This window comes from Gallus gallus, chromosome 2 (assembly GCF_016699485.2).
Source record: "Gallus gallus isolate bGalGal1 chromosome 2, bGalGal1.mat.broiler.GRCg7b, whole genome shotgun sequence".
Lineage (NCBI taxonomy): Eukaryota > Metazoa > Chordata > Aves > Galliformes > Phasianidae > Gallus > Gallus gallus.
Window position 1 is genome coordinate 62,869,845 of NC_052533.1, and position 25,494 is coordinate 62,895,338.

Consider the following 25,494-nt stretch of genomic DNA (forward strand, 5'->3'; position numbering starts at 1 on the left):
GGTTTCAGGCTTGAACATAAGCCACCTCCAAATGGTAAATCCTCTTACTTCGAAAGAACTAGCTCATAAACCAAAGCTGATATAATTTTGGTTGCTGGTACTAGCTGGTCTGAAACATTCATCTTCTGCCAATTAAAACTTTCTCAAATTATACTACAAGAGATGTGCTCCCAAAGTTGGTCCTCCTTTACTAAAAGCAAGTCTTCTATGCTCCAGACTTTCTCTCTGCTTTCAGTGGCCTGTTGTTGCTGGAGGTCAATACGGATGTAGGACTGAAGTCATCCTCGGCACTGACAACAAGCCAGTAAAAAAGGCTGTATGGCATTATGGTTGAAACAGTTAAACAGACAAATCCTCATGGGCACAGAGAAGAGGTAACTGTGGATGTTACATTTTAATCAAGTCATGAGATAAAAGGAGAAACACTTCCTCCTCCAATCATTTGGTGAATACAATCTTGGTTATCTGATCTTTTTCCTAAGGCTATAAAGCCTTTCCTGTGGATCACATGGAGCACTTTGTGTCAAATGAAACATGTATGCAGATTTCTATCTGAATGAAAAACAAACAAAAAACAACAACAGCAACCCAATAATATCGTATGAATGTATTATATGCCATGGGGTAGGTCAACTACCTTGACAACAACCGAGCATCTGACATGGATTTCACAGAGCAGCACTGACATGCAGTGCTGCAAATAAGCCAGCTAAAGACTAGCTGTAATCCAGTTTCTGAAGCCACAGTCCTTATCTAAAGGGTGTGTAAGCCAACACACCTAGACCAACCAGTTCTTTCACAGCAATCAGTTAACTAGTGCTCATGTTTGTGCAGCAAAACAAGATGCTGCACCAGGTTGAATGAAATATATGTTCAAAGTACCAACTGCCTTTGGATTTGCCCCTTTTGTCCTCCTTTTCAGCTCATGTATGGGGAAAATTTTGTTTCACTTGCATTTTATTTATTTGTGGCACATCTTTCAGTGATGTCAGTGGCAGCTGTAAGTGCTCAGCACTTTGACAAATCTACATTGAGTTACCCTAAGGCAACAGCAGAAGGAAGAATAAAATCATTAACTAGCTCTAGAAAATAAAAATATTTAAATGATCTACCCATAATCACATGAAAATTATGTTATGTAAGCAGTGTATTCCAGTCCTCCTAAAGAATTTCAGACACTTAATGAGATTATCTTTTCTCCTTTTTAACACCCTTGCATCATTCACAGCCTGCTTTTCATTTAACATACACTCTGTGCATTGATGAAGCAGGAGTCTTGCCAAAGGCTACTAATGTAAATAAGGCTTATTTAAATGAATATGCACAAGATGAGCGAGCTAAAGTAATCCAAGCAGTTTTTGTTCTACCATGTCCTATTTTTCAAATCCTTGTCTTGGCAAATGAGATATCTTTAAAGGTAACTGGCAACCACACCAAATGCTTTAGCCAGAACAGCAAATTTGACCCAATTACCCAAGAAGTTGGCTGAGTAGTGATAGGTCATGCAGAAAGTGCAAAATGTAGCCCTTTCTTCTACCCAGAATACCCTGATGGTCTTCCCCCCACTACCTCTCTTTTGACATTAGTACAGCACTATTTCCCAGGGAAGGAGCACAGAGAAGAGCTTGGGTCCACCACTTTCCCTCTGCATTACCTCATTCTATAAGCTCCTTGAGGAAGGACATGCCTTCTGATGAAGGTCTCAACGCGGCTAGGCAATGATCCCCAGCTGGGACTTCTGTACACTAGCATAATCCTAAATGTATGAGAGAAACCGTTCAGTTTCAGTCACAACTCACAGCAAGCTACCACCATCAGACTCCTCACCAGAGATATTTGGACAATGAATAACAGAGTATCTAAGCACAGTCTTTTGTGTTTATCTTCAGTTTTTGGTTCAGATCCATTCATCTTTTCCTGGTTCTTGGCTGGCTTAAATGAGCAACACAGACTATTTAGATGAAGATGCTAAGTGTAAGAGGGATGGGAAGGTTCTATTTGTGGAAGTTTATAAAACACCAGACTGCAGAACTACACTATAGCTGTGAGCGCAGCCAGGGACTTTTCCTGGACATTTTGCAATTGCATTCCAGCTTTAGCAGAGTAAATACCTGCAAGTATTCCTTTGCTCCGAAAGAGGGTGCTAAAACATAATATTAGAAAGCTATGCAATCCCTCAAATTGATACTTTCTGCAGCATAAATTTATTATGGCTTGGTTTTTATTTTGCAATCCCACAGCTGGCAACTTAATACAATGTTTAGTTTTAGATTTACAGGCATATTGCACCAGCTATAGTTTCAAAAACTAAAAACATTGTAAACAAGTTATTTTCTTATTTCTGTGTGCTGAGGCAGGGTTTGGATTCATCTGTTTTGCATGGAAGGTGACACCATGCTTTTGGTTGGATCCCAGGCACTGAGCATAGCAGACATGTGTCAGGCATGTTATCTTTGAGTGGTTACTGAACAGCACGTTCTGCTTCAAGAGCAGGCAGAAAAATAAGTCAACGTGTGGAAAAACAGAACTGCTTATTTCCAGCTGAAACTCCTCAGAAACAGAGAGAGTAAATGGAGGCAATTGAAACAGCTCTTCATTCAGGGACAGTGCTGTTACACAACTACTGTTCATGATGAAATACCACAGGGCATTAACTTGAGTTCTGCTGATGTAGGGAATGCTGCAGGTTGGACCTTATCAGAAGCCATCTATGAAGGCTGAGCTGGGAAGGAACATTTGAAGGACATCTGGTCCAACACCCTGCTCAAGCAGAGTTGTCCAGGTTGCAAAGAGCTGTATCCAGTCAAGCTTTGGGCATCTCTGTATCTTAGGAAAGACACCTTTGAATTGCACTGACTTTAGAAGTACCAGGTCCCACTTGTTCCCAGCTTAGAAGGAAACAGGATGGACAGCGTACCACAGATCAGACAGGTATCAGACAGCTGCTTCTAAGTTTCAGTCACTAGGAAAAAACATCGGTCTGGGAAAGAAAAATAAATTCAGACACATTTCCCATTGTCAATCACCGCTCTTCATCACTATCTCCTTCAAAACTTGGAATTAAAACTCAGGACTTGCCTATTTCACAGATCTGTCCTGCTGACACTACCTGTACAAATGACTGAAAAAATTACCTTCTTTCCCTGAGCAGCAATCTCAAATGGAAGGGGTGATCATTCTTGTCTCATCAGTTCTGTTTCTAATTCTATTGACACAGGACACTGGCTAGGCACCTTAAGTGTGACGTTACGGGGAGTTACCAGGTTAATGTCATAGGCTTTTGTTTTAACTCTCAGTGGGTGCTTAAGAACTGCTGGTAACAAGACTGCATGGAATCAGTTAGCAAAAGCTAACATATTTTGTAATTTCTCTGTATAATGCCATTTTTATGATGTTTTTAGTTTTTGAAACTATAGCAAAAAGATGAATGGGGGGAAAGGCTAGCAGGTCAACCTCAGGAATTGTGGTACTTTGGTACAGACTAACATGCTGGAATTTGGAAGCTCAAGCAAACAAGCTTGAATCTATAAAAGTGGGCTAGATGTTACACGAGGACATGCTTACACGTGAGGCTGCTGGCACATATCTTCTGGGCAGGCAAGCAGCACTGGGATGCTAGCCATTCACACTACAATTGGTGTATCTGAATCTAGAGCCAAGAAAAAGCAAGGAGTAGAGTAGTACATGAACAAAGCTCTTCAGGAATGATTTGAGGTTTAGAACATCAGCGCTACATTTTCAATCAATACAGCCTTTATACACTGAGCACACTTTAGTTTGTGGGGGTGTTACCTGTTGCTCACTGCATGTGGTCCCTTGGCTTGCTTCCATTGCCTGTGAACTGGCTCTGGGAAAGGCTGGTCACTGAGCTCTGCTTGGCTATACTCTGAGCAACCAGAACTGGGAGGACAGTGCTGGAAGCACTTTGTCATTTGTGGCATGTTGTCGTTGACACCTCTTTGTGTCAAAAATAAAATTAAAACAGATAATTTTAATATTTTGGGAAAGATAATCTTGAATTCACAAACCAAAGACTTTTTCTATTAAAAACTGGGGAAAAGAAAGACATTTTCTATAAGCCTTAATAGAATCATAGAATCATCTGACTTGGGTTGGAAGGGACCTCAAAGATCACGTTCCAACCCCCACACCACAGGCAGGTTTCCCAGTCGCTACATCAAACACTAGATCAGGCTGCCCAGGGCCCCATCCAGCCTGGCCTTGAATGCCTCCAGGGTCAGGGCACATACAATCTCTACGGGCAGTGTGTTCCAGCACCTCACCACCTTCTCTGTGAAAAACTTCCTCCTGACATCTTATCTAAATCTCCCCTCCTTTAAAGCCATTTCCCTTTGCCCTATCATAACCGTGTAAAAAGTTGGTTTCCCTGCTGCTGATAATCTCCCTTTACATATTGGAAGACCACAGTGAGGCCTCCCCACAGCCTTCTCTTTTCCAGGCTGAACAAGCCCAGTTCCCTCAGCCTGTCGTCATAGAAGAGGTGCTCCATCCCTCTGATCATCTCTGTGGCCTTCCTTTGGACTTGCTCCAATAGCTCCACTTCTTTCCTGAGCTGGGGACCCCAGATCTGGATGCAGTACTCCAGATGGGGCGTAAGTAGCTTAAATAAATGTTTTATAGGAGATATAATGCCTTGCTTGCATTCAGATCAAAAATCACTTTAGAAGGTGTAAATAGTTGTCTTTGTTCCGACAGGCACAAAGCTTCTCCCCTTCCCTTTCTCCTGTTTATTATCTGAGCAGTCATGGCGGGGACCAATAGCTCCAACTCTTTCACTTCTTCCCCGGCCAACCTAAGCAAACACGTGGCTACCCATTGCCCCAGTTGCGTAGAGAAGGGACACTCATCTCAGCTTGGCACAGCGCGTGGAAGAACCGAGGTTTCAGGTCAGGGCACTTCCAGTGCAAATGCGAGTGTTGGGGCATGCTCCTAAACCGGCACCTCCGGCGCTGAACCCTCCCCGCGGTTTCTCAGAGGCCTCCTGCCATCCTCCACGCCGACAGCGGGGCGGTGGCGGGGCTCCGTTCCTCGGGCGGCCGGCCGGGAGGCGGCGCGGCGGGCCGGAGGCGGCGCCTTATAGGGCGGGCGCGGCGGGAGAGGCGGCAGAGCCGGGCCGCTACCCTGGACAGCGCCTCACAGCCGCGGCGCCATGGTGAGTGAGGGAGGCCGCGAAATGGCGGCTCCGGGACACCAGAGGACCTCAGACCGCAGGCTGAGCCCTGGCCGCGGGGAGGGAGCGGGCAGCGAGGGTTGCAAGGCGGGGAGCGGGGAAGGCAGCTGGAGGAGCGGGGTGGTGGGCGCTGGGGGTCGGCGGTGTGTAGCCCGCTTGGAAGCGTGCGGGGCTGCTCTGGTAGGTGCACCCCGTTACCTCCCTGCCTGCAAGCAGGTGCGTTTTTCTCTATTTCGAGTCGCGTTTGAGCGGCTTATGTAAAGAGATTACTGCCGGTGGCACGATAATCGAAGCGCCCGTGCTAGCCATACAATCTGCTGTGGCACACTTTCTTTTTTTCCACGTAGTGAATGAACAATAGAGTTTTAGGTTCCAGTCTGGCGTTTAGGAGAGTTGAAGTGGAACAGTGCAGCCATCTGTTTAGCAAGTAGGAGTCTCTCCGCAGAGCGCATCGTGTCCTGCCGTCATGGTAACTTCCCCAGAGGACCTCATCCCGTTTGCAAACAGTGAGGCACGAAGTGTAGCGCTGACCTTACGCAGTACAAGAGCCCCGTGTGGGTGTTCTGCACTTTGAGGCATAACAGGGCTGAATACCCTGCCCAAGCTTGTTGTATCAGAAGTGGTGACATGATTTCGAACAGAACCTGATTCTTCTTTCATACAACTTGACAGCATTGTTTTTTCCCCACAAGATTTTGCAATATATACTGTAATTTTTGCCTTTCATGCATACAAACCAATTTGAAATCCCCTTTGCAGTGATCAGCTGAGATATGAATGATATTTAAATAGTATGTCCATGAATTGAGTCCTCTTCCTACCAGTCACCTTCTGTAATTCTGAATTTGTTTCTCCTATTCAATGTGTTTGCAGTATACTCAGATGTACATTATAGTTAGGTTAGATTTTAGGAGGAAGTTTTTCACACAGAGGGTGGTGACGCACTGGAACAGTTGCCCAAGGAGATTGTGGATGCCCCATCCCCGGAGGCATTCAAGGCCAGGCTGGATGTGGCTCTGGGCAGCCTGGTCTAGTGGTTTGCAACACTACACATAGCAGGGGGGGTGTAACTAGATGATCTTTGAGGTCCCTTTCAACCCAGGCCATTCTATGATATGATTCTATGATAAATGGTGCATAAGTTTATAGAATTATAGAATCATAGAATTTCCCAAGTTGGAAGGGACATGTAAGGGTCATTGAGTCCAACTCCCAGATCCACACAGGACCACCCAAAAATCAGACCGTATTCCTGACAGCATTGTTCAGATGCTTCTTGAAGTCTGGCAAGCTCAGTGCCATGACTTCCTAGGAGCTCCAGAATGGCTTTCCACTACTGAACAGCTATTTCTTATAGTGCTGGGTAAGAAAGGAAAACAAAACATGACTAAGTTGCTGACCTAGTACCTGATCTTGCAGTTGGCAAGCCTGCTTGCGGCAGGGGGGTTGGAACCTGATGATCTTTGAGGTCCCTTCCAATCCAAGCCATTCTATAATTCTAAGACACTACAACTGCACAAAGCCTGAAATAATACCAGTCATTGATATTGTCTCTTTTATGATATAATGATTACAATTACAAATAAACCTGGTGTTCCAGAAGGCAATTTGTGTTATTTATCAGTGACTGGTACAAGTAACATCCAGGTTACTTACCAGAATAGCCTGAAACAGATCAAGTATTTCATTTGGACTCATCTCATTTGGACTGAGATGACATTAGTCGTATGGGTACAAATAAAAAAAATGACAAATATTGACAACTTTGTATTCCTGCTAATGGAAATGATAGTTTACACTTTTCCTTAACCTGTTATTTCTGGTTCTTAGAGTTGTTTCATTTAACCTTTGAATTACTGTTTGAACAGCTGGCAGCAGTAGCTAGATAGAGCTGTGAAGATGCTAATAGAGTTTTATTAGCAAGTTTTTGCTTTCCTGTATCTCCAATAATCTGTTAGTGCTGAAAAGTGGCTTAGATTTTGCAATCACTATTCATAAATGCACGCATTCTGGGGGGGGGGGGGGGGAGGGGAGGGAATGGCCAATTTGGTAACAACATCCCTTAAGTGGAACCACAGCCAAAGGTTATTTTGGTTCTAAAAGTTTGAAAGTGTGTTGTGGGAGCATTAGTGCCTGAAGATGAAACCCAAGCCTTTGATGAAAACTGCCGCAATGAAACTAATGCAGGGTTAAAAGTTGCAGCCCATGAGTGTCTAGGTTGTTTTGGAGCTGACTGAGGGGAGAGAGGAGGATGCTACTGACGGTACTGGGAGCAAACAAATAATAATCTTAGATTTTATGCCAAGAAATATGAACAGTATTTTATCATCCCCTTCTGAAGTGGCATAGGCAGGTATGCGTTACTAATGTCCCTTCTACTCTAAGGAAAGAGTTTCATCAACATCATAGGCATTACATCACTATTATTTATAGAACGTAACATAATGACACACAAAAAATTAATCTTGTTGAAGCTGCAAAACAGTCTTCATGAGGCTTTAAGTGTTTCCTTATCATCCCCACATTATGAAGGCAACCATAGTGGGACAGTTCTGCTTATGTAGTCCAGTACGGCTGTGCTTACTTCAGTGGATCTAGGTCAAATTACACTGGCTAAGGATTTGGCTGCACCCTTGAACTTTAAACCGATTACAAATTTTGATTTGTCAGTATATTTTTCATGGGGTCAAATCCCACATTTACAGAGTGAGAGAGTGCATAACCTTGCACAGTGCACAGCAACTAATGCTTACAAAGAGGTTAGATAGCACTAAGGCAAGCATAAACATGGGGATGGCATGACCATATTTAATAGGTTCAAGTAGCTCTACAATAGTCCAGGTGCAGAGGGGTTATTTAGATAGAAGGTAGAATATTTTTTTTAAAGTTTTCTGAGAAACTTAGGCAACCAGTGTAATTTGAGATTGATGAAAGACACCTAACTCTTCCAAGAGACATGTCCATTATATCAGAGTATGATGCTAATAAGTAAATTCTTATTTGCATAGCTACTTATAAATACCTGTTATATAAACTTGCATCCTGGCCTTGGTGTTGACTCCTTTTTTCCCTAGGAATATTCCTCCCATTCTTTAAGACTGGTCATTGCATCTTCATTACAATCACTCTGGCATGTAAAAGAAACAAATATCTGTTGTTCATCAGGCACTTCATTTAATGTTAATTTAGTTTAATAGCATTTCTTGATTTTTATTGAAGAAAATAGTTGATCAGATCCAAACATGTATAATTTGAGACTCCAATCCATGTTTAGTGATAAAGTAATATGCCACAAGTGCAGCTGGACTTGTCATTGAATAAAGGATGGAGATAAATTAGGAGGATAAAACTAAGTGTACCATGGAGCCAGAGAGCTGCTGGGATGAGTCTGCCTTGCAATGGAGCCATGGAAGGGCATAAAGAGCATTCCCCTGCTACAGCAGAGAAGCACCTCTTGGTGAGACTGAGGCCTGCAGCGCTGCCACATTATAAATGACACGCTTAAGAATTCAGGCATTTCAAATTTATTAGCCAATTTGTAAGAGCCTGGCAACAGCTAAGCTTATAAATCCATTATCTGCATGCAGCCTGGATGCCTTGCCTTACCATGCGCTAAATACTTGAACCACCTTGGCTACGTCTTTACCCATAGGTCCACTGCCCAGCTGACAAGTAGGATTCAATATAAAATCAAGTCAATATTTATGCCTTCTGTGGAGGTACTTATATACCTAGGCAACACAGCAAAACAGGCAAAAACAAAAAGAAACTCAGAACTTTAATTCTGGAGGGGAGGAGGGATCATTTTTTACAACTTAATTACACTGGCATTAATACTGAAAGTACTCTGATTAGATGTCACACTAACAACAGCTGAGTTGCTTTTTTTTCTTTTTCTTTTAATCTTACATTCCTCCAGCTAATGACTTTTATCCTGCATTGCGTTTGCTCTTCCTCAGTCAAAACTGACAGCAATACACAGTCGTCAAGGTCAGATGTCACAAACTGAAGGAAATAAAGCCCTATGTCTTGTGGTGGTTCCGACATTCTGTGTCGTTATTTGAAGGCCAAACACAGCAAGGAATACAAGTTGGGTGGCCGAGTTTCAAATAACTATCCTAAAACCAAGCATACAGAATCTCAGCAAACCATTCTTTTCTCAGCTCTTAGAGACCCCCTAAAGTAAGCTAGTCCCTAGTTACCATCCAAGACACTTTGCTGCTAGCAAAGGCAACGTACTGTGGCAGTCTAACTGGAGGAGTACTCTACAGAGATGAAGAGAAGTCTATGGTTGCTTTTATTTCTTCTGTGTGACAGTAGCTCACGCTGTTACGGACACATGGTGTTGTTGGGGCCTCACCAAGCAGCACAGTCATTAGTATTTCTGTTTTGCTTGGAGAGAAGCAGCTGTCTGGATGTTTCCATGGTGTAACTGGTTTAAGAGTTCTGGACTTCAACATTCCGGTTATATGTGGGTTAGACTCTGGGATACTTACTGTTGTCATTAAGGCAGGAAGGGAGCTCATTAGTCTGTGCACCCTCTTATCCCATGCCAGCAGACTGTTCTCTTTTACTGGGGTTCCATACCCTTTAAAGAGGTGATTTTGGAGTTCATTGCTCTCATTTAAGGTTTGAAAATTGGTAAATTTAGAGTTCTGAGGGGAGGTGGTGAAGGAAAGACACCCATGCTCTCTTTCTGGCTTCCTTTCCAAACTGGAAAACCAGCCGTCACTTCCTTTCCTCTCTTCACCTCGTCTTCCTTCATCACAACTGAAGTCAAAAACATGAAATAACATTTGAAATCTGGGTTTTTGCTCTCAAGGATCTAAGGGAAAAAAAAAAAGAGAGGAAAAAGTAATGACCAGGTAACAGAAGGAGAAGGTATTTTCCTCTTGAAGCGTTGTTATGTATTCTCAAGTAACACTTTGGAAAACATGCATCAGATACTGTTTCTTTGTTTCCCTATATTACACATGCATCTTCACAGCCAGCATAAAGTAAAAAATACTTCGTTTCTTGCATTTCACTCCAGGCTGAATAAAACTGCTCCCAAAAGTAATGTGCTCTCAAACTGGCAGGGAATAAATGGCTGGCAGTCATCCAGGGTGATTTCCATGCCAAGGAACTGGCACATCTTTCAGTAAGGCAGCTCTGAATAGCACCATCCACACCCACTTGCTCTCCTGTCTCTGGCTGCGGCAAGCCAAGTTACTTCTACTGCAGTTCAGAAGGTCAGATGTGAGGTCGTGTGAGCTCTGCATCTGCTAAAACTTGGTATTTGTGGCAGAACAGTATTTTATAATGGACACTTTCTTCTTTTTTCGGTGTTTGTCAATAGTCCACGCAATTCCGATGAGAATGACACAAAGTCTAGTTTTGTATCTACAGGCTTGTTGATCTGTTATTCACATCTCCTCGTGGATGAAACAGTTTAATCGATTTGCGTTATGGACTGACTGCTCAAAGCTGCTCTTCCTTACAAATCCAGATACTTTTCTAGTTTGAAGAAAACATCCTTGTGCAACGTTTGTAGAAACATCTGCAATCTCTTCTCTCAGCAGAGATGATGCTTCCTTACTCCTCTTCCTGGAGTAGAATCCCAGTGTCATTTTGCTGTTACACAGGAGACGGTACAAGGAGTCTTGACTGTACTGGGTCCCACTGGAACCAAACAAGGGCTTGGCCTACACTCTTTCTGAGATGCGTCTTTTACTATCAACAGAAAGCTATATATGAAGCAACACAAAAACCTCATAATTTCCAAGCTTATGGATAAAAAAAGACATCAGGAAAAAAGCTTATCAAAAAGCAGTTGAGATTAGCAAAGTGTTTATAAATTCCTTTCTTTTCCACCCCTTCTGCTCTTTTAGAAAGCAGAGATGACAGATGCCTTCTAAGCCTGCCAGTGCACAGGTGTGCTCCAGAACAGCAGTTGTCTTCACCCAAAGTGCATTTCACATGAATTGCTTCAGAAATGCACACCTCCCTCTAGAAATCAGCACCTTCCTTTGAAAAAGGTATTTAAGGACTCTGGATCAACCCTCAAAAGCACCCTTGGATATTTTTCGTCTCCAAATATTGGAGCAAACAGCTTTAATTGCAGGCTTAAAGATGAAGAATCATGAATCTGTCCATGCCAAAAACCACAGAAATCAAAAGTATGTAACTTTTCTGGTTTTATGGTATTCTGTCTTATCTCAGAACTTCTCTTTTCTGGCAGAAGGCTAATTATGAAGCCTAAGATTGTTATTTTTCTGTTATGTGTCAAAAGCATCACAGGATGCTCACACATCCCTGGAAAGCTGAGGCACAGCTTGTGATTTTTGAGAGCAGAAACACGTTTGAATATTGGCTCAAAATTAGGCAATTTGTGCAGAGAAATGGAAGAAATATCATTTAGTTTTACTGCTCTGAGAAATACCAGTAGCTTCCCATTTCAGTGAAAGGCAATATTGAGAACCTTTTGTTTTTAGTGCAGTTATTCCTTCCTTAGTGCTGGAGATTTTGTAAGTTCGCATTTGAATACTATCTGCAAAAAACCCCTTGAAAGATAAAAGACTAGATGAGAGTTATTTTGCTTACAATGAAAAACTCAGAAATATCATAGAATATCCCCCATAGCTTACCCTAAAGGGTAAAGCACCACTCCCCTCCTCCACTTTACACCCACTAAATTACCAGCATCGTGCTATTTCACACTGGATATCATTGAAACTTATCCTCAGGACTACATTTAATACAACTTTTTATGAACTAATTTATTTTTAATCAAGTATAAGCTGTAGCCTATGGTAAGATTATAACGTATCCGTGCTCAAAGAAAATAATACCTTGATTGTATCTTTTCTAAGATCAAAGTTTTAAATGCTAGCTTTCTCACTTAGTGTGTGCAAGAGGAAGTTATCTCCTCCTTTGACACCTTTGAGAGATGGCAGAATTTAGATCAGAGAGTGTTTTGGTTGAAAATTGCAAAGTTGAAGCGGAACCCAGAGAACAGATTCAGGGGAACGGGTGTAAAAGGGAGAAGCAACACAGCGCTATATCATTTTCCCTCCAGATGTGTTTTCATGAGTGTAAAACGGGGTTTGTATTTCAAGGTTTTAGCTCACAGCTCATGGCTCCACTTAGTATACATGCATTCAGAAACACTCAAGTCCTAGGCACCCAGTAGATAAGGAATATCTTGATAAGCTAAAACCAAAGAAACCCTTATCCGTCTCCTAGTCTTCAGCAAATCTGGGGGCTCATGTGCTTTTTTTTTTTTATGCTGTCCCCACTCTTCACATATTCTTATCCAAACATGACTGCTTTGATAGACACCAATGCAAACATGATTCTTGGCAGTTCTGATTGGCTGCAATAAGGTATAAAGGTCTGCTTTACATGATGAGGACACATTACTGTGGAAGTAACGCTGTCATGCAAATTAATAGTGAGCTAAATAACAAGGTATTCACTGCAACATGACCCTCTGTGACCCTAAAAGCAAAATGAGATCATTAAACTCCCATGATGAACTCATTCCTCAATTCCAGAATTCCAGAATTAGATGAGGTTTGAATATTCATTACCTGAATTGTCTCGTACTTGACTCGATAAGCCATTTTGGGATATATTACGATATATTCCGTTGTTCAGATCTTCAAGTTAACACAAAAAACTGTATCCAAATTTTAAAGAAGAAACGTGTACAGTTAAGACAAAGGAAGTGTTCAATTCAATTTGAACCCTCAGATGGCACAGTGCTTAGACCTAGCTGGAAAAAGTCCTGAAGGACATCTTCAGACATCACCTACTGATTTCTGACTTAGTATCTTGCTGAAATGAATCATTTCAAGTAAACAGTTTGTTCTAAAGACTACAGATATTTGGATTTTTTTACTTCACTTGCTTAAATAACTCTCACTGCTACTGAACATTTGCCACCCCACTGCATTTACGAATCCTACAGACCCCAAAAGAGGCGCACATTTCTTGCTATAGTCTCTTTTCTAGGGGAACTGTGTTTTGCTGCTGCTTTTTTTCTTAACTCCTTTGTATTCCATAATATTTAATAGTTAGATTTTTCATCATTACCTTTTCCACTTCTGTTAGAAAACAGGTTTTTCTGTCAAATGGCTTTTCTGTGTCTGCTAGTTACTTTTTATTCTGCCTTTATTTGTTCTCTAGGATAGGCAGTTTCCCATTTTATATCTTTAAGGATATATGTAGTGATACTTAAACCATCTGCAACAGCTCTACGTACCATCAATGCTACTTCTACATGTCACTTAAAATGAATGCATTTATGACATTAACTTATAAGAAATCATCATTTCTTCAAAATGTAATTCCCAGCAGCATACCCTTAAATGCAAAATAAGAGACAATGCTGCTGCTTTGAAGAAACAGCAAAACTAAAGAGACCTGGAACATCTGCTTCACTTGTTGGAAACTTGAGCTCACAAGGAGCTCATTTTCTGGAAACAGGCACTAGAGACTTGATCGGTGCCTGCGATGTATATCAGGTCTCAATTTGGGCTGACCTTGCCAGCAACCCTGTTTTCCTTCTAACAGCTATCTATCTACTCCAGGCAGTGCGGAACCTCATCTATGCCTAACAACTGAGGGAACCAGTATTTTTCCACATGACCTCTAACTTTGTAATGGCTCTAAGAACTGCTACGATACTTTCAGAGACAATTAAATCAATCCACAGGGATGCGAGAGTCACTGTAGTGCAGCTTTCTTTCATGTAGGTGAGAAGTCACATGGAAATTCCCAACTTCAGGATACAGTAGAACAGTTCAGTTGGAACAGACCTACAAAAATCATCAAGTCCAACCACCCAACCACTTCAGGGTTAATAGTTCAAGCATGCTTCTGATGGTGTTGTCCCAGTGCCTCTTGAACACTGACAGGCATGGGACACCTACCGCCTTGCCAGGAAGCCTGTTCTATCATTGAACAGCCCTCAGGTCAGCTTCGCTTGAGCCTACCTACATGATGAAGAAAGCCATGTGAAAAACCTCTGCCAGCAAGGCCAATCTTTCAATACTGTTGTAATGAAGAAAGCAAAAGCCATATTCAGAAGCCTGACATACCTGCTGAAGCAATGAATGTCTTCTAGGCATGTGTTCTTTTCATGTTAGCTATCATGACATGCTCAATCTTTAATATTTTTCCTGCTTTTGCTTTTCTTCTTTAAAGTAGCAGTTAATAGTAAATGAAAACTAGTATTCGTCCAATAAATTAGAAGATGAACAATTATTAAATAAAACAGATTTGAAGCTTATGGGTTTAAGTTTAATGGGCAGATTTTAGTTTTATAAGTAAACACTTGATCCTAAAACTTTGCATTTCTTTCCCAAGATGAGTTGCATTTGTAACTATAAAGCTCCCAGTACTGAGTTGTGTATCTGCATTTTGTGTACCTGCATTCCCCATGCAGCAGTTCAATGGTTTTGAATTTGGGTAATGACCTGGAAGTGAAATTGAAAGGCTTTGCACGTGTTGTGAGATTAAGGCTGAAACCTTGGAAGTTTGGATCTGAACTCCAATCCACAGCAGCACACTGCGAACACCTCCTCGTCTTCCATTCTTTTCCTTTTCCCTTTTCCACCCTTATAAATCATTTGGCAAGTATCTTTGCTTTGGGGCAGCAAGTAGGCAAGAAAGAGCGTAGCAAATGACTGCAAAACACATTAATTTCTCTAACAGGCAGATAAATATAATCAGATTTCCTTCATCTTAACAGTAGGAACAAGTCTGTAAATTGAGTACTGTTGCTTTTAAGGATGTGGCTGAAGCAGGTATGGCTTATCATACCAGCCACTGAATGGAGAAAAACTGAAAGAACACATCATGAGTGTCAATTTTACTCCTATTCAGGACAAATCTTCTTTATTCTTAGCTTTCCATGCCACAGCATCTCTTAGTACCTTACACTGCCTATAACCACGCTCTGAGTAAGGAAAAAAACTTACAGCTGGCTCAGCTCTGCACTTTCTCCAAGGCCAGCAATTAAAGCACCTCTAGCTAAAGACACTGCCACAATTACTTTGCAGCACTTGGCTGCTCTGCCAGAGTCTTTCATTACAAGGTCTGAAGAGAAATTAAGGTACAAAGGCCTCACTCCTAGAAGTATGTCCAGTGAGTCTGGACAAATGGGCCATTGTGCCCATGTGCAGCTCTGCTGGTCTCAGTGGCATTCAGCATTTACTCAAAAAGTGTTGGGATATAATTATGCAATAAGCAGTCTCCCTCTTAGGTCTCCTGCTTCTTCCAGGTCCATTCCCGGTATGGCAAGATAACAGGAGATCTTGTGGTTTATATCTTGTCTAATTCAATGGATGGAGCATTTTGATGCATTGTGCCTTTGTGAAATTAGTTCACCCAATCTGAATTTGTTTACACGTGCCATTTTCCAAAAAGGAAATACAGCTGGGTAGAATTAATCTCAGTAGCTTTATTACGAGGATTAAACAAAACATCTATTAAAGGGTTCGGGGAAAAAAAGAAAATGCACAGGCATTACTATAGATGTGTTTTTGTGGGTTTTAATCCCACTTTGTACACATCTGAAAGCTTAACTTTAACCTCTAGAACATGTTAATTTAGGAAAACAGGAACTTATCTCAGAAGGACTACAATTTGGAGGATCTATAGTAACTAGAGGAGTAACTACCAAAGCCAACCAAGCATGTGAACATCTGTCGGATCCTATTTCAGGACATGAGATTATTGCTCCTATCCCTTTGCTGCAGCACCAGAATGAGCTGCTGAAGGGAGACAGGCAGAACTGCCAGGTACTGGAGAGCCCTGCTCAGGGAACACATTTTAGAAAATCCTTTTTGATCCCCCCTGCCTGTAACAGGAGGTGCAGGCAGTCCCTTGCACATTAATCCCCACAGCGGGGACACAGCGTTACATTGCAGACGTCTGGGACGGCAACCAAGAAACCTACTTCTCAGGCATAGAGTACCCTTTGTCTCACTGCACTGCCAGGATTGTGGGAAAACACACTGGGTGGTTTTTTTTAATGTTGTTGTTTGCTTTATTTTTTAAGGTTCATTGTCTAGCCATGAGATCCTGCACGCAGGTTTAAGATCTTCTATTCATCTTTCATTTTAAAGCCTGTTACAGTGGAAAAATTGAGAAAAGATAGAGTACTAGCAAGGACACACTGTCACAGAATCATAGATTCGCCTGGGTTGAAAAACACCACAACGATCATTTAGTTTCAACCCCCATGCTATGTGCAGGTTCACCAACCACTAGATCACTCCCTTCAAGTACTGGAAGGCCGCAAATGAGGTCTCCCCGGAGCCTTCTCTTCTCCAAGCTAAACAATCCCAGTTTCTTCAACCTTTCCTCATAGGAGAGGTGCTCCAGCCCTCTGACCATCTTAGTGGCCCTCCTCTGGACCCACTCCAAGAGCTCCACGTCCTTGTGCTGTGGCCCCCAGGCCTGGACACAGTACTCCAGATAGGGTCTCACAAGAGCTGAGTAGAGTCTGTTTGTAACTTCTGCTTTCTCCATAAAAATGTCCAAACATCTATGCCAAGTATAAGAACAGCCCTTCACGCATCATGCTAAATCACAAAATCAGCTTCTGTGCAGTGACAAGATCTGAAAATAGCAAGGAAGACTGAACTATCATGATGTGGCATACTTGGGAAAGCGAGCCGCCTTGTAAACTACTTACTACGAATCTCCCTATCATTCCACTTGCTCCCTGCCTCCATCTTGTTCATTCAGTGTATGGGTTGAAATTTGGGATGCTGAATTTTTGCTGCAAAAATCCTTGCATTAATATCTGTGCCACGTATGTGGCAAATACGGAGCAGAAGCTGCAAACACAGGCAAAGCTTTGAGGAATATTCTATTCTAAAAAGCAAATAACCTGGCAAATTCAAAGCCTCAAAATGGCAACTGCCCTCCCTTGTGCTGGTGAAGTTATTTTCCTGAGCTTCTCGCAAGTGCAGCTGTCTGCCTTGCTTTTACACAACACGAAGTGACACAGTGCTCCTTCATAAAGTAGCTTGGATAGGCATCATTCATCAAGTCTAGTTGTTCAGGAGCACATACGGTAAACCATGCAGGCTTTCCTATGGCTGATGCAAAGTCAATTCTGATACTGGTCCATCTTCTCAGCCCTTTGAAAGAGCAGTGAGAGCTGAAGTGAGTAATAAGGAAGCAACTGTAACAGAATCATCCCTTCTGCACAAACCTCATTGAGGCTCTGCTTGTAACATAAAGACCTTCCTGTTCCCAGGGAAATTTTCTCTTGTTCAATCCAGGACTGGTTGCAGGAGGCTGGTGCTTTGCCTAAGAGAGCAATTTCCTCACTCAAACTAGTAGGTGGAGGTAGAACTTTTTCTCCCTTCTTATTTTTGACTCTTTCCCTGTCTGTTTGTTCTCTCACAGCCATACAGACCTATCAGTGTCAGGAATCACACCCCATCTCAGGTCATACCATCATTTTAAATCTGATGGTTAGAGCACAGGAAAAACGAGGTCAGTAGTTGCTGCTGTTTTCTTGGGAACCGACAGGCCACATCTAAGGTCTCCCTAAAGAAATCTTCTTTAATTACAAGTTAAGCTGATGTTCCCCTGTGTAGTAGGTAGAATCAAGCAGATTACTTTTAAAAGGATTGTATTGATCTGCTTTGGTGACAGTTTCATTTTGAAACTCCGGTAACAAGCAAGTGGATGGAATATAAAGATGTGGTTTTCAGCATTGCATGTGACTGACAATGTGAAGAGGGCCACAACAGTCACTCTTTCTTTCTGCTCTTCTTTTAAGACCAGATGAGTTCCATTTTGAACACTGTGATTACTGTGTTTTGTTTTAGTGGTTACTTAACACAATTATAATGAACAGAGCAAAAAGAAAGTTTGGAAGCTGTAGAAGGGAAAACCTGCAAAGAGCAATTATAGAAAGGATGTTTTCCATCCTGGAGAGAATGACCACTTAGCATTTTACAAAGTAAAACAATGAAAACCACATGCTTTCAAGTGCATGCTTTCCAGTGCTTGAATTATAAATAGATGTTGGGAAAGCAAATGATTATTAATTTGTTCTTAAAACACTTCTATGCTAACCCAAGAAATTGTAGTGGGAAAAAAAAAAAAAGAACACCAGAAAAACCTTCCAGATTCCTTGTCCTTGTCCTTAAAATAATGAAAACAGCTGATTAATTTTGTAAGAACTACTTATCTCATGACATTATTGCCACCTCACAGTAGCAGCCAGGCCTACCTTATTCTATGTGACAAATTAACACTATATTTTTTATGACTTGTAGCAAGTTGGATAGTTTGAAACCACTTATGTCCAAATGAACATTGTAAGTGAGTAATGAGCTTTCATGAGAAACTGGCCTCATAGGGCGTACTCACCTTTGACACTGATGGTGCTTTGACCTGATCTGATCTGAGTCCTGACAGGGGCTGTAAGACAGGTATTTCTCCATCCGGGTCCTCATTCTCAGATATGAGCTTAGCGGGCGTAGCACTGAGCCAGACTACAAAATGCTGCCTGAAAAGAAACATCTTGTTAAACAAAAATAAAAATCCCAGAGCAGAAGGGACCTAAGCATCAGTGCCATTGCTCTAGAGGTAAAGAGCCTGGAGTGTGTTGGCTCCTCACCTGAGAGCAGCTCAGACTCCTAAGCCAGGCACGTTGTGTGGAAGACCAGCAAAAGTTGCCTTCTTGAGTAGGTCTCTCAGCCTGAGCTGACCAGGTAAAGTGCCGTCTTAAGCACAGACATCTCCTGAAGCAGATGTTAGCCCTTTTCTGCTCCAGGACAACCTGCTGCCTGCGGGGAAAGCCAAGTTCCTACCTTTCCAACTCCCTAGTCAGAGGGAGCGCTTTACCCTGCACTGCTCTAGCTGCGTATTTTCTCTCATTGAAGGCTCTTATAGAGCCTTCTCCTTTAGATGGAGCACTACAGGGCACTGGGTGAGAGGCAACAGGGAGGTGGGAATCATGCTCCTTCCTCTACCGCCAAGCCCGCATCCATTCCTGGTAGACAATGCCATTTGTCCCAACACAGTGATGAAAGTACATCACTGACAACTGCAAACCACATCAGGCACCGATTTCCACCCACACGAGGAAGGAGAGGAGTGAGAAATACAATCTGGATGGCAGCACTTGTCTCAGGGATTAACCCTCAGCATCCATCAAGAGCCCCTCACCCAGCACACATTTTGGGGGTGGGAGGAAGCAAGCTCACTGAAGGGCTCTGCCTTCCCATTGAGCCTTGTGGCAGAGCCCTGTTGTTTGTAGGCCGCTCTTTCCGTTAATGCTCTCTGGGAGTAATTCCCTGAGAACTGTGAGATGTCTAAGCAGGGCCTTGTCAGGAGAGCTACGTCCTCCTCTGTACGTAGGCCACCCAAACTTGTGCTTCACAGAGGGACAACACAGTTTTTCCACCTTCAGGCCACAAAGTTACCCACTGATATGGTGCCACTGATGGCACCATCCAATTGCTTTGGAACCAGCCATAACCTCCCCCAGAAACAGCAGGAGAAAAGAAGGGACAGGAAGGGTTCCCTGCGCAGCAGATATCCTGCCCCAGTCCTTGCAGTTGGCTGCAGAGCACAGGCATGCCGTGCAGGAATTTGCAGCACAAGACCACATCCTCTCATCCTTATTTCCAAGCACCAGCAGGCACAAATACTGCAGTCTTCAACCCGTACAGCAAGGACTACATTTGTTGAATCCTTGTTAGGGGTCTCACAGTGAGATTCCTGTTCATTTTCAGTTTTTTTCTGAAAAAAAGAAAAGAAGAAGAAAAGAAAAGAGAAGCTAGACAAAATATTTCAGAAAAAAATAACTGTTATTCAAATTCTAGCCACCTTGGGAGCCCCATCGCCGTAACTACTGAAGATAAAACTTGACGCTACGTTTAGCCGTAACTGCTTAACAAACCTTTCATTCCTCTATTCATTTTTCATACAATGAATCATTAGCTCTTCTGCTTATTGAGGAAGCCACTGAATACACAGTGTTCCCAATTAGGTAGTATAAATCAAGCAGCTACCAAGGCAATATTACTTGAGTCTTCCTTTCACCCTCAATAATACCGCCAGCAACTCAGCTTTCTCTATGGTGACTAAATCAGCACAGGAGAAAGTGCTCAGCTGTAATCGCTCTTTATGCAGCTGTTCTCTCCATCCTCAGGAGAAAATGGAGAAAGCAGCCTATGTGATGGCTCAGCTCTGCCACCAACTTATTCAGTCAGATAACCAGCAGGCCTGCAAAGCTATCAGTGTCACATAGGATGCCAGCCTGTATTCAACCATATTCCAGATATTTGCAAAAAATAAGCCTTGGCTGCAGGGATGTTGTCCTCTTAGTCACACAAAGTGCTGAATTTGGTAATAGCAACTGGAAAATGTCTTTGGAAAATTGCTTTCAAACAAAACATGGCCTTTGCTGATATTTTAGAAATACTACTTGCATTTCCAAAACAAAGACACAGATTTCTCTTTCCTTGTAGCTGTAAAATAATAACTATCTTTAGATAGAAAGAACTACTGATGACTCTATTAGCTGTTTTTGGTTATCTTCTGCAAAACAAGAGCACAACCAAATGTTGTTCACGTATTACACGGGCACTGCTCTGGATGGACCTGGAGCACTAGCAGAACTATCCTTTCTGAAGTACTGCATGCCGTGGGTCACTGCTGTCACACTAACTTACATTCTTTCTCAGGACGAGTCCAGTTACAAAATTCTGATGGCTTCACGAAGCAACTTGTTAGGAAGGAATCAAACAGCAAGATTGCTATGCTACCACATCATCCCACATAGATGCACACAACATAGGCAAAAAAAGTCCTTCGGAAAGCACCCTTTATTCGAGAGGGCTGTGCTTCTTCTAGGAGCTGTGGCAATCTGTGGGCTGATTAAGTCTTTGTAATGTAGGCTATCCCTTAATCTTAGTCAGTCAGAGTTGAATGAATATCCAGGAATGTGGAGCACAGAAATTTCCATAGAGTACAGAATCCAGTTTCTGATTCTTGAAACAATTAATCTGAAATGCTAAAAAAGAAGATTTAAGATAAGTTCCCTTCTAGCTAACTTCTTCCTTCTTTCCCTTCCTCCCTTCCTGCCCATTCACCAGGAGAAGCAGCAGTCCTCACTCAGCTGGCTGGCCACTTCTCTCCTGAGTTCACTCCGGCTTCTTCTTTCTTCCAGTGAAATTACCCAGCAGTGAACTCCATACATAAATTGTAAATTGCATAAAGCAACACTTTGCTATCAGCTTCTGGATGTCCTGCCTCCCAGTTAGGTTCACCTAACTTCCCCATGACACAACCCATTGCAGCCTCTGGCTCACCTTTCTGCCTTCAGCTTCATCTGTCTCTGCTGCTTTCTTCTACAGGTAAAACACAGAAATCATAAAAGATAAAGATGACAAAAACCCACAAGGTGGTCTGAAACAATCTTTTGATGAAGAACTGTCTCCCATTGCACACCTTTGTTCCAGATTAATCTTAAATTCTCCAGTCAATGAAAAGCAATTCATTTTACAAGCAGTTACACCCTAGTCCTGAGATTTAACTTAATCTTTGTTTTTCTTCATTTCAACCCCTATTGCAGCCACTACTTCTTTAATAACCGTGCATTCAAATACGTGCTGATGCCTAAAATAAGTTTCTTTAACATGCTGATAAACTCAGATTAATTCCAGTACCGCTCAGTAGCTGACGATTTGTGGAGCAGAAATCTCCAGGGAATCAAGGAAAAGATGCCACCTCAATAAGAGAAATTACTATACAGTTAATATATATATTTTCTGCCATAGTCGTATCAAAGATCGCATTCACTTCCAGAAGCTAACGCCTACCTCTGGTTTTTGTTTGATGCCTGAAATGAGATCTTTTTTTGTATAAAGTGTGTTTTAATTTCTGCACAGCTGAGTAAGAGCAAATAACAAATAATCCTGGACTTCTTGAGATACTAAATGCCATTCCAGGCTCTTGTTTGCAAAAGAAACTACTAATACGAAAGGTTTCCGGGTAGTGCAAGATTGAATGCAGCTTACTTATCTGTAGGAAATCTATTTCATAAAGCAATTTAGAATCCACCTAATCAGAAGAGCCTCAGAAACCTATAGATGTTTGCATATACTTAATACTTAGTAAATAATCAATAATTGTTTGTCTTTTAATCAAAGTTATTGCCTGTAATAGCGTTTTATGTATTCTAAGAACATTTTGAGTAGAAGTTCATCATTGCAGCTTAGGAAAGCCCAGTATTGCTGTCTCTGAATGTGAAGGAGCCTTTAATCTTCGAATATCAAAATTTAGTTTCCCTGGTTGTGAAGATTCCATGCCTGGGGTCACATTCTCCTTCCAAAGGCTTTGTGGCTGCAGCTGTGAGGACCTAGGACCTGTGGTGCATTCCTTAGTCTGCTGTCCATTCCTGTTCTTGCACTTCAGTCTCTCCCAAAGGATCAAAAAGTTAGTCACTTATTCTCTTTTCTGTTACAAAAATATTGAAACTCATAAGGAATGTTTATGTTGCATGATCGTCTCTGGCTTTATTTTACCTCTCCATCTTCCCACCTGGGGGCTTTGATTTGTTTGAATAACCTAATGTCTTTCTTTAGATGTAGGTAAACAGGTCTACCACTAATCTGTCCTAAATCCTGCCAAACTGCCAGCATTGCCAATGCCCAGAGCCATGCTCTGTACAACAGAAGGGAAATCATGAAATACATATTTATCTTTAGCCTTTCACTTCAAATTCCTTCATTGATAAAGGCTATTATAGTGATTTGCCAGAGAGATGTATGTTCTATGAGCGTGTATTTTTGTGCAGGTTAATTTAATTGCTTGTCTTTAAAAATACAGTAGATCATGTTGAGCAAGACATTTTCACATAACCTGTCCAGAGGCACTGTTAAGGACATGTTCGAAAGGCCTGAAATACAGTCTGGTCTTTTGTAGAGGTGCTGACAGAAAGGTGACAGGCCACACACAAAACCATCTACGTTTTTCAAAATGGGATTTTTTTTTCCCCAAATCAGTAGTGCCATATTAACAAAAATATTGTCCTTAACAACTTTTAAATCCATAAGACAGCCAAACAGATGTGTTTTTCATTTTCCTTCCTGAAAGCTCAAGTAAGCTGTAATTAAAGGGGAAGCAAATACTGGGAGACTTTTAAGAAGTACGCTTATTTATTCTGATGGGTCTCCAGAAACATTTCAGATTACCTGTGAAAAGCCAACCAGACACTGAATCGATCCAGTCTTAATTAGGGTAGACTGGAGCAAAGCTGAGAACTGGTACGAGTCCCCACTGGGTCATGTCAGCACACGCATAAGGAGATAGATTTAGCTTTCAACTGCTTCAGCTCTTCCACGTGCTGTCTGTTCATCCTAGCCAGGCATAAGAGGAAAAATACCAAAAGTTAGAACAGTGAAACGAATAACCTATGCAAAAAGCAGTCCTAGTGTTATGGATCCAGGCTGGATGTGGCTCTGGGCAGCTTGGTCTAGTGGTTGGCCACCCTGCCTGTGGTAGGGGGGTAGAAACTAGGTGATCATTGTGGTCCTTTTCAACCCAGGCCATTCTATGATTCTGTGATCATGTATGCCTTCACTCTGCTCTTCGTTATTAATGATAATTCCATGATTCTCATTCCTCCGTTGAATTGGTTGAAGAGGTTAGTCTCTAATTTCCATTTAGAAGTGGCCTAAAGTAGATTTCATATAGAAATACTATATATATATATATTAATAATAATTAGTTTTCTTTTTTCAAAAATAATTGGAGAGGAGAGAAAAACAATATACCTTTGTTTTGGGTGGTGGTGGTGTTTCTTTCTAGGATAAGGTAAGCACAACAGTACCTTGCAGAAGCAAAGCATTTCAGCCTAGGATGCTACAAAACCTCTCACTCCCTGGAAGGCCTTAGCTGTGCTCATGTATTCACATAAAAGCTGTTCACTTTGGACATTCTAAGAACCAAAACTTAAGAAGGGAGGAAACACAAGGGGAGTGCCAAGAATTTCTTCCTGCCCAAACCAGAACCCAGCACCTGGACCTGCCAGTGTGCAAATGTGGATCTTTAAGAGACAGATGTACTAATGGTGGCTGCATCCTAAGCCATCATGGAGATACTATATTATAGGATATTCTAGAGTTAGAAGGGACCCACAGTGACCACTGAGTGCAACTCCTGGCTCCAAAATCAAAACATTTTTCTGAGAGCATTGTCCAAACAGTTCTTGAACTCTGGCACTTGGGGCCATGCCTACTGCCCTCTGATGAAGAGCCTTTTGCTAACCCCCACCTGACCCTCCCCTGATGCAGCCCCATGCCATTCCCCATGCCAGGTCCTGTTGTCACCAGGGAGCAGAGCTCAACACTGCCCCTCCATTCCCCTTGTGAGGAGCTGTAGGCCGCTCCTCACACTTTGTTCTCCAAACCCTTCCCCACCTTTGCTGCTCTCCTTTGTATTCTCCCTAACACCTGGCACAGCCCCTGGCAGTTTTTGTCCCATGGAGAAGCTCAGCATCACTCTGTGTCTTTCTCCTCAGTATGGCTGCATTTGCACAGTGCTGAAATTACTGAATCATGTGTGAGAGGATAGCGCAGGAAAGCACAGGTGAAGAACTTAGCTGACAACAGGCTTGTGGCAAAGTGTTGTTCACGCACCAGCATTCAGGAAACTGAATCCCAGAACCAGAGTCTGGGAAGAAGTGCTCTGGAGAGGCCAGCACGTCTGACTGAGGGGAGGACTGCAGTGATCACAGCTTAGAATCATAGAATCACCAAGGCTGGATAAGACCCACAGGATCACCCAGTCCAACCATCCACCCATCACCAATAGTTCTCACTAAACCATGTCCTTCAACACAACATCCAAATGTTCCTTGAACACCTCCAGGGCCGGTGACTCCACCACCTCCCTGGGCAGCCCATTCCCGTGCCTGAATTTTAGCTCCGTACTCAGTCACCAACAGCCATGAATGTTCCAAGCCTGCCAGCTCAGCATCTTTACTGACTTCAAAAAACAGTCAGTGAAATAGCCCTCCTCTTCCTGCTTCCTCTTCCTGCCTCCCCTCTACAGCCTGACCTTCGTTACTAGAGATCTGAAGTGTCCTTCAAACTTTTCTTTAGGAACCCAGTGCCTCACTTAGAGAAATCTCAGTTGGTTCAACACAGAGCTCTCCTTCTTTATGAGTAAAGCAGCAGTGCATTCAGGTCATGCACTGTTGCTAGTGTGGGAACAACTAAACAGCATTGGGAAGTTTACCAAAGGAGTTGCCAGTGATTTCATTTGTGAAAACAAAA

General features: G+C 42.3%; 1 protein-coding gene and 1 long non-coding RNA gene across 3 annotated transcripts in view; one reads left to right on the plus strand and one right to left on the minus strand.

The window, feature by feature from the left end:
- Positions 1 to 828: 828 nt before the first annotated feature.
- Positions 829 to 25,494, minus strand: part of LOC121109719 — a 30,038-nt gene continuing 5,372 nt past the window's right edge. The window contains exons 2-7 of one of the 2 annotated variants that reach the window (XR_005857314.1): positions 18,825 to 23,574; positions 18,575 to 18,713; positions 9,688 to 10,016; positions 8,214 to 8,318; positions 3,565 to 3,649; positions 829 to 1,756 (exon numbers count right to left, since the gene is read on the minus strand). This is a non-coding gene — a long non-coding RNA (uncharacterized LOC121109719). Of the gene's footprint in view, positions 1,757 to 3,564; positions 3,650 to 8,213; positions 8,319 to 9,430; positions 10,017 to 18,574; positions 18,714 to 18,824; positions 23,575 to 25,494 lie in introns of both variants that reach the window. The other variant, XR_005857313.1, reaches the window with a different exon arrangement.
- ELOVL2 (ELOVL fatty acid elongase 2) overlaps positions 5,123 to 25,494 on the plus strand; it is a 41,448-nt gene continuing 21,076 nt past the window's right edge. The window contains exon 1 of the mRNA NM_001197308.2: positions 5,123 to 5,173. Coding sequence (NP_001184237.1) covers positions 5,171 to 5,173 — 3 coding nt within the window. The 5' untranslated portion in view covers positions 5,123 to 5,170. The remainder of the gene's footprint in view (positions 5,174 to 25,494) is intronic.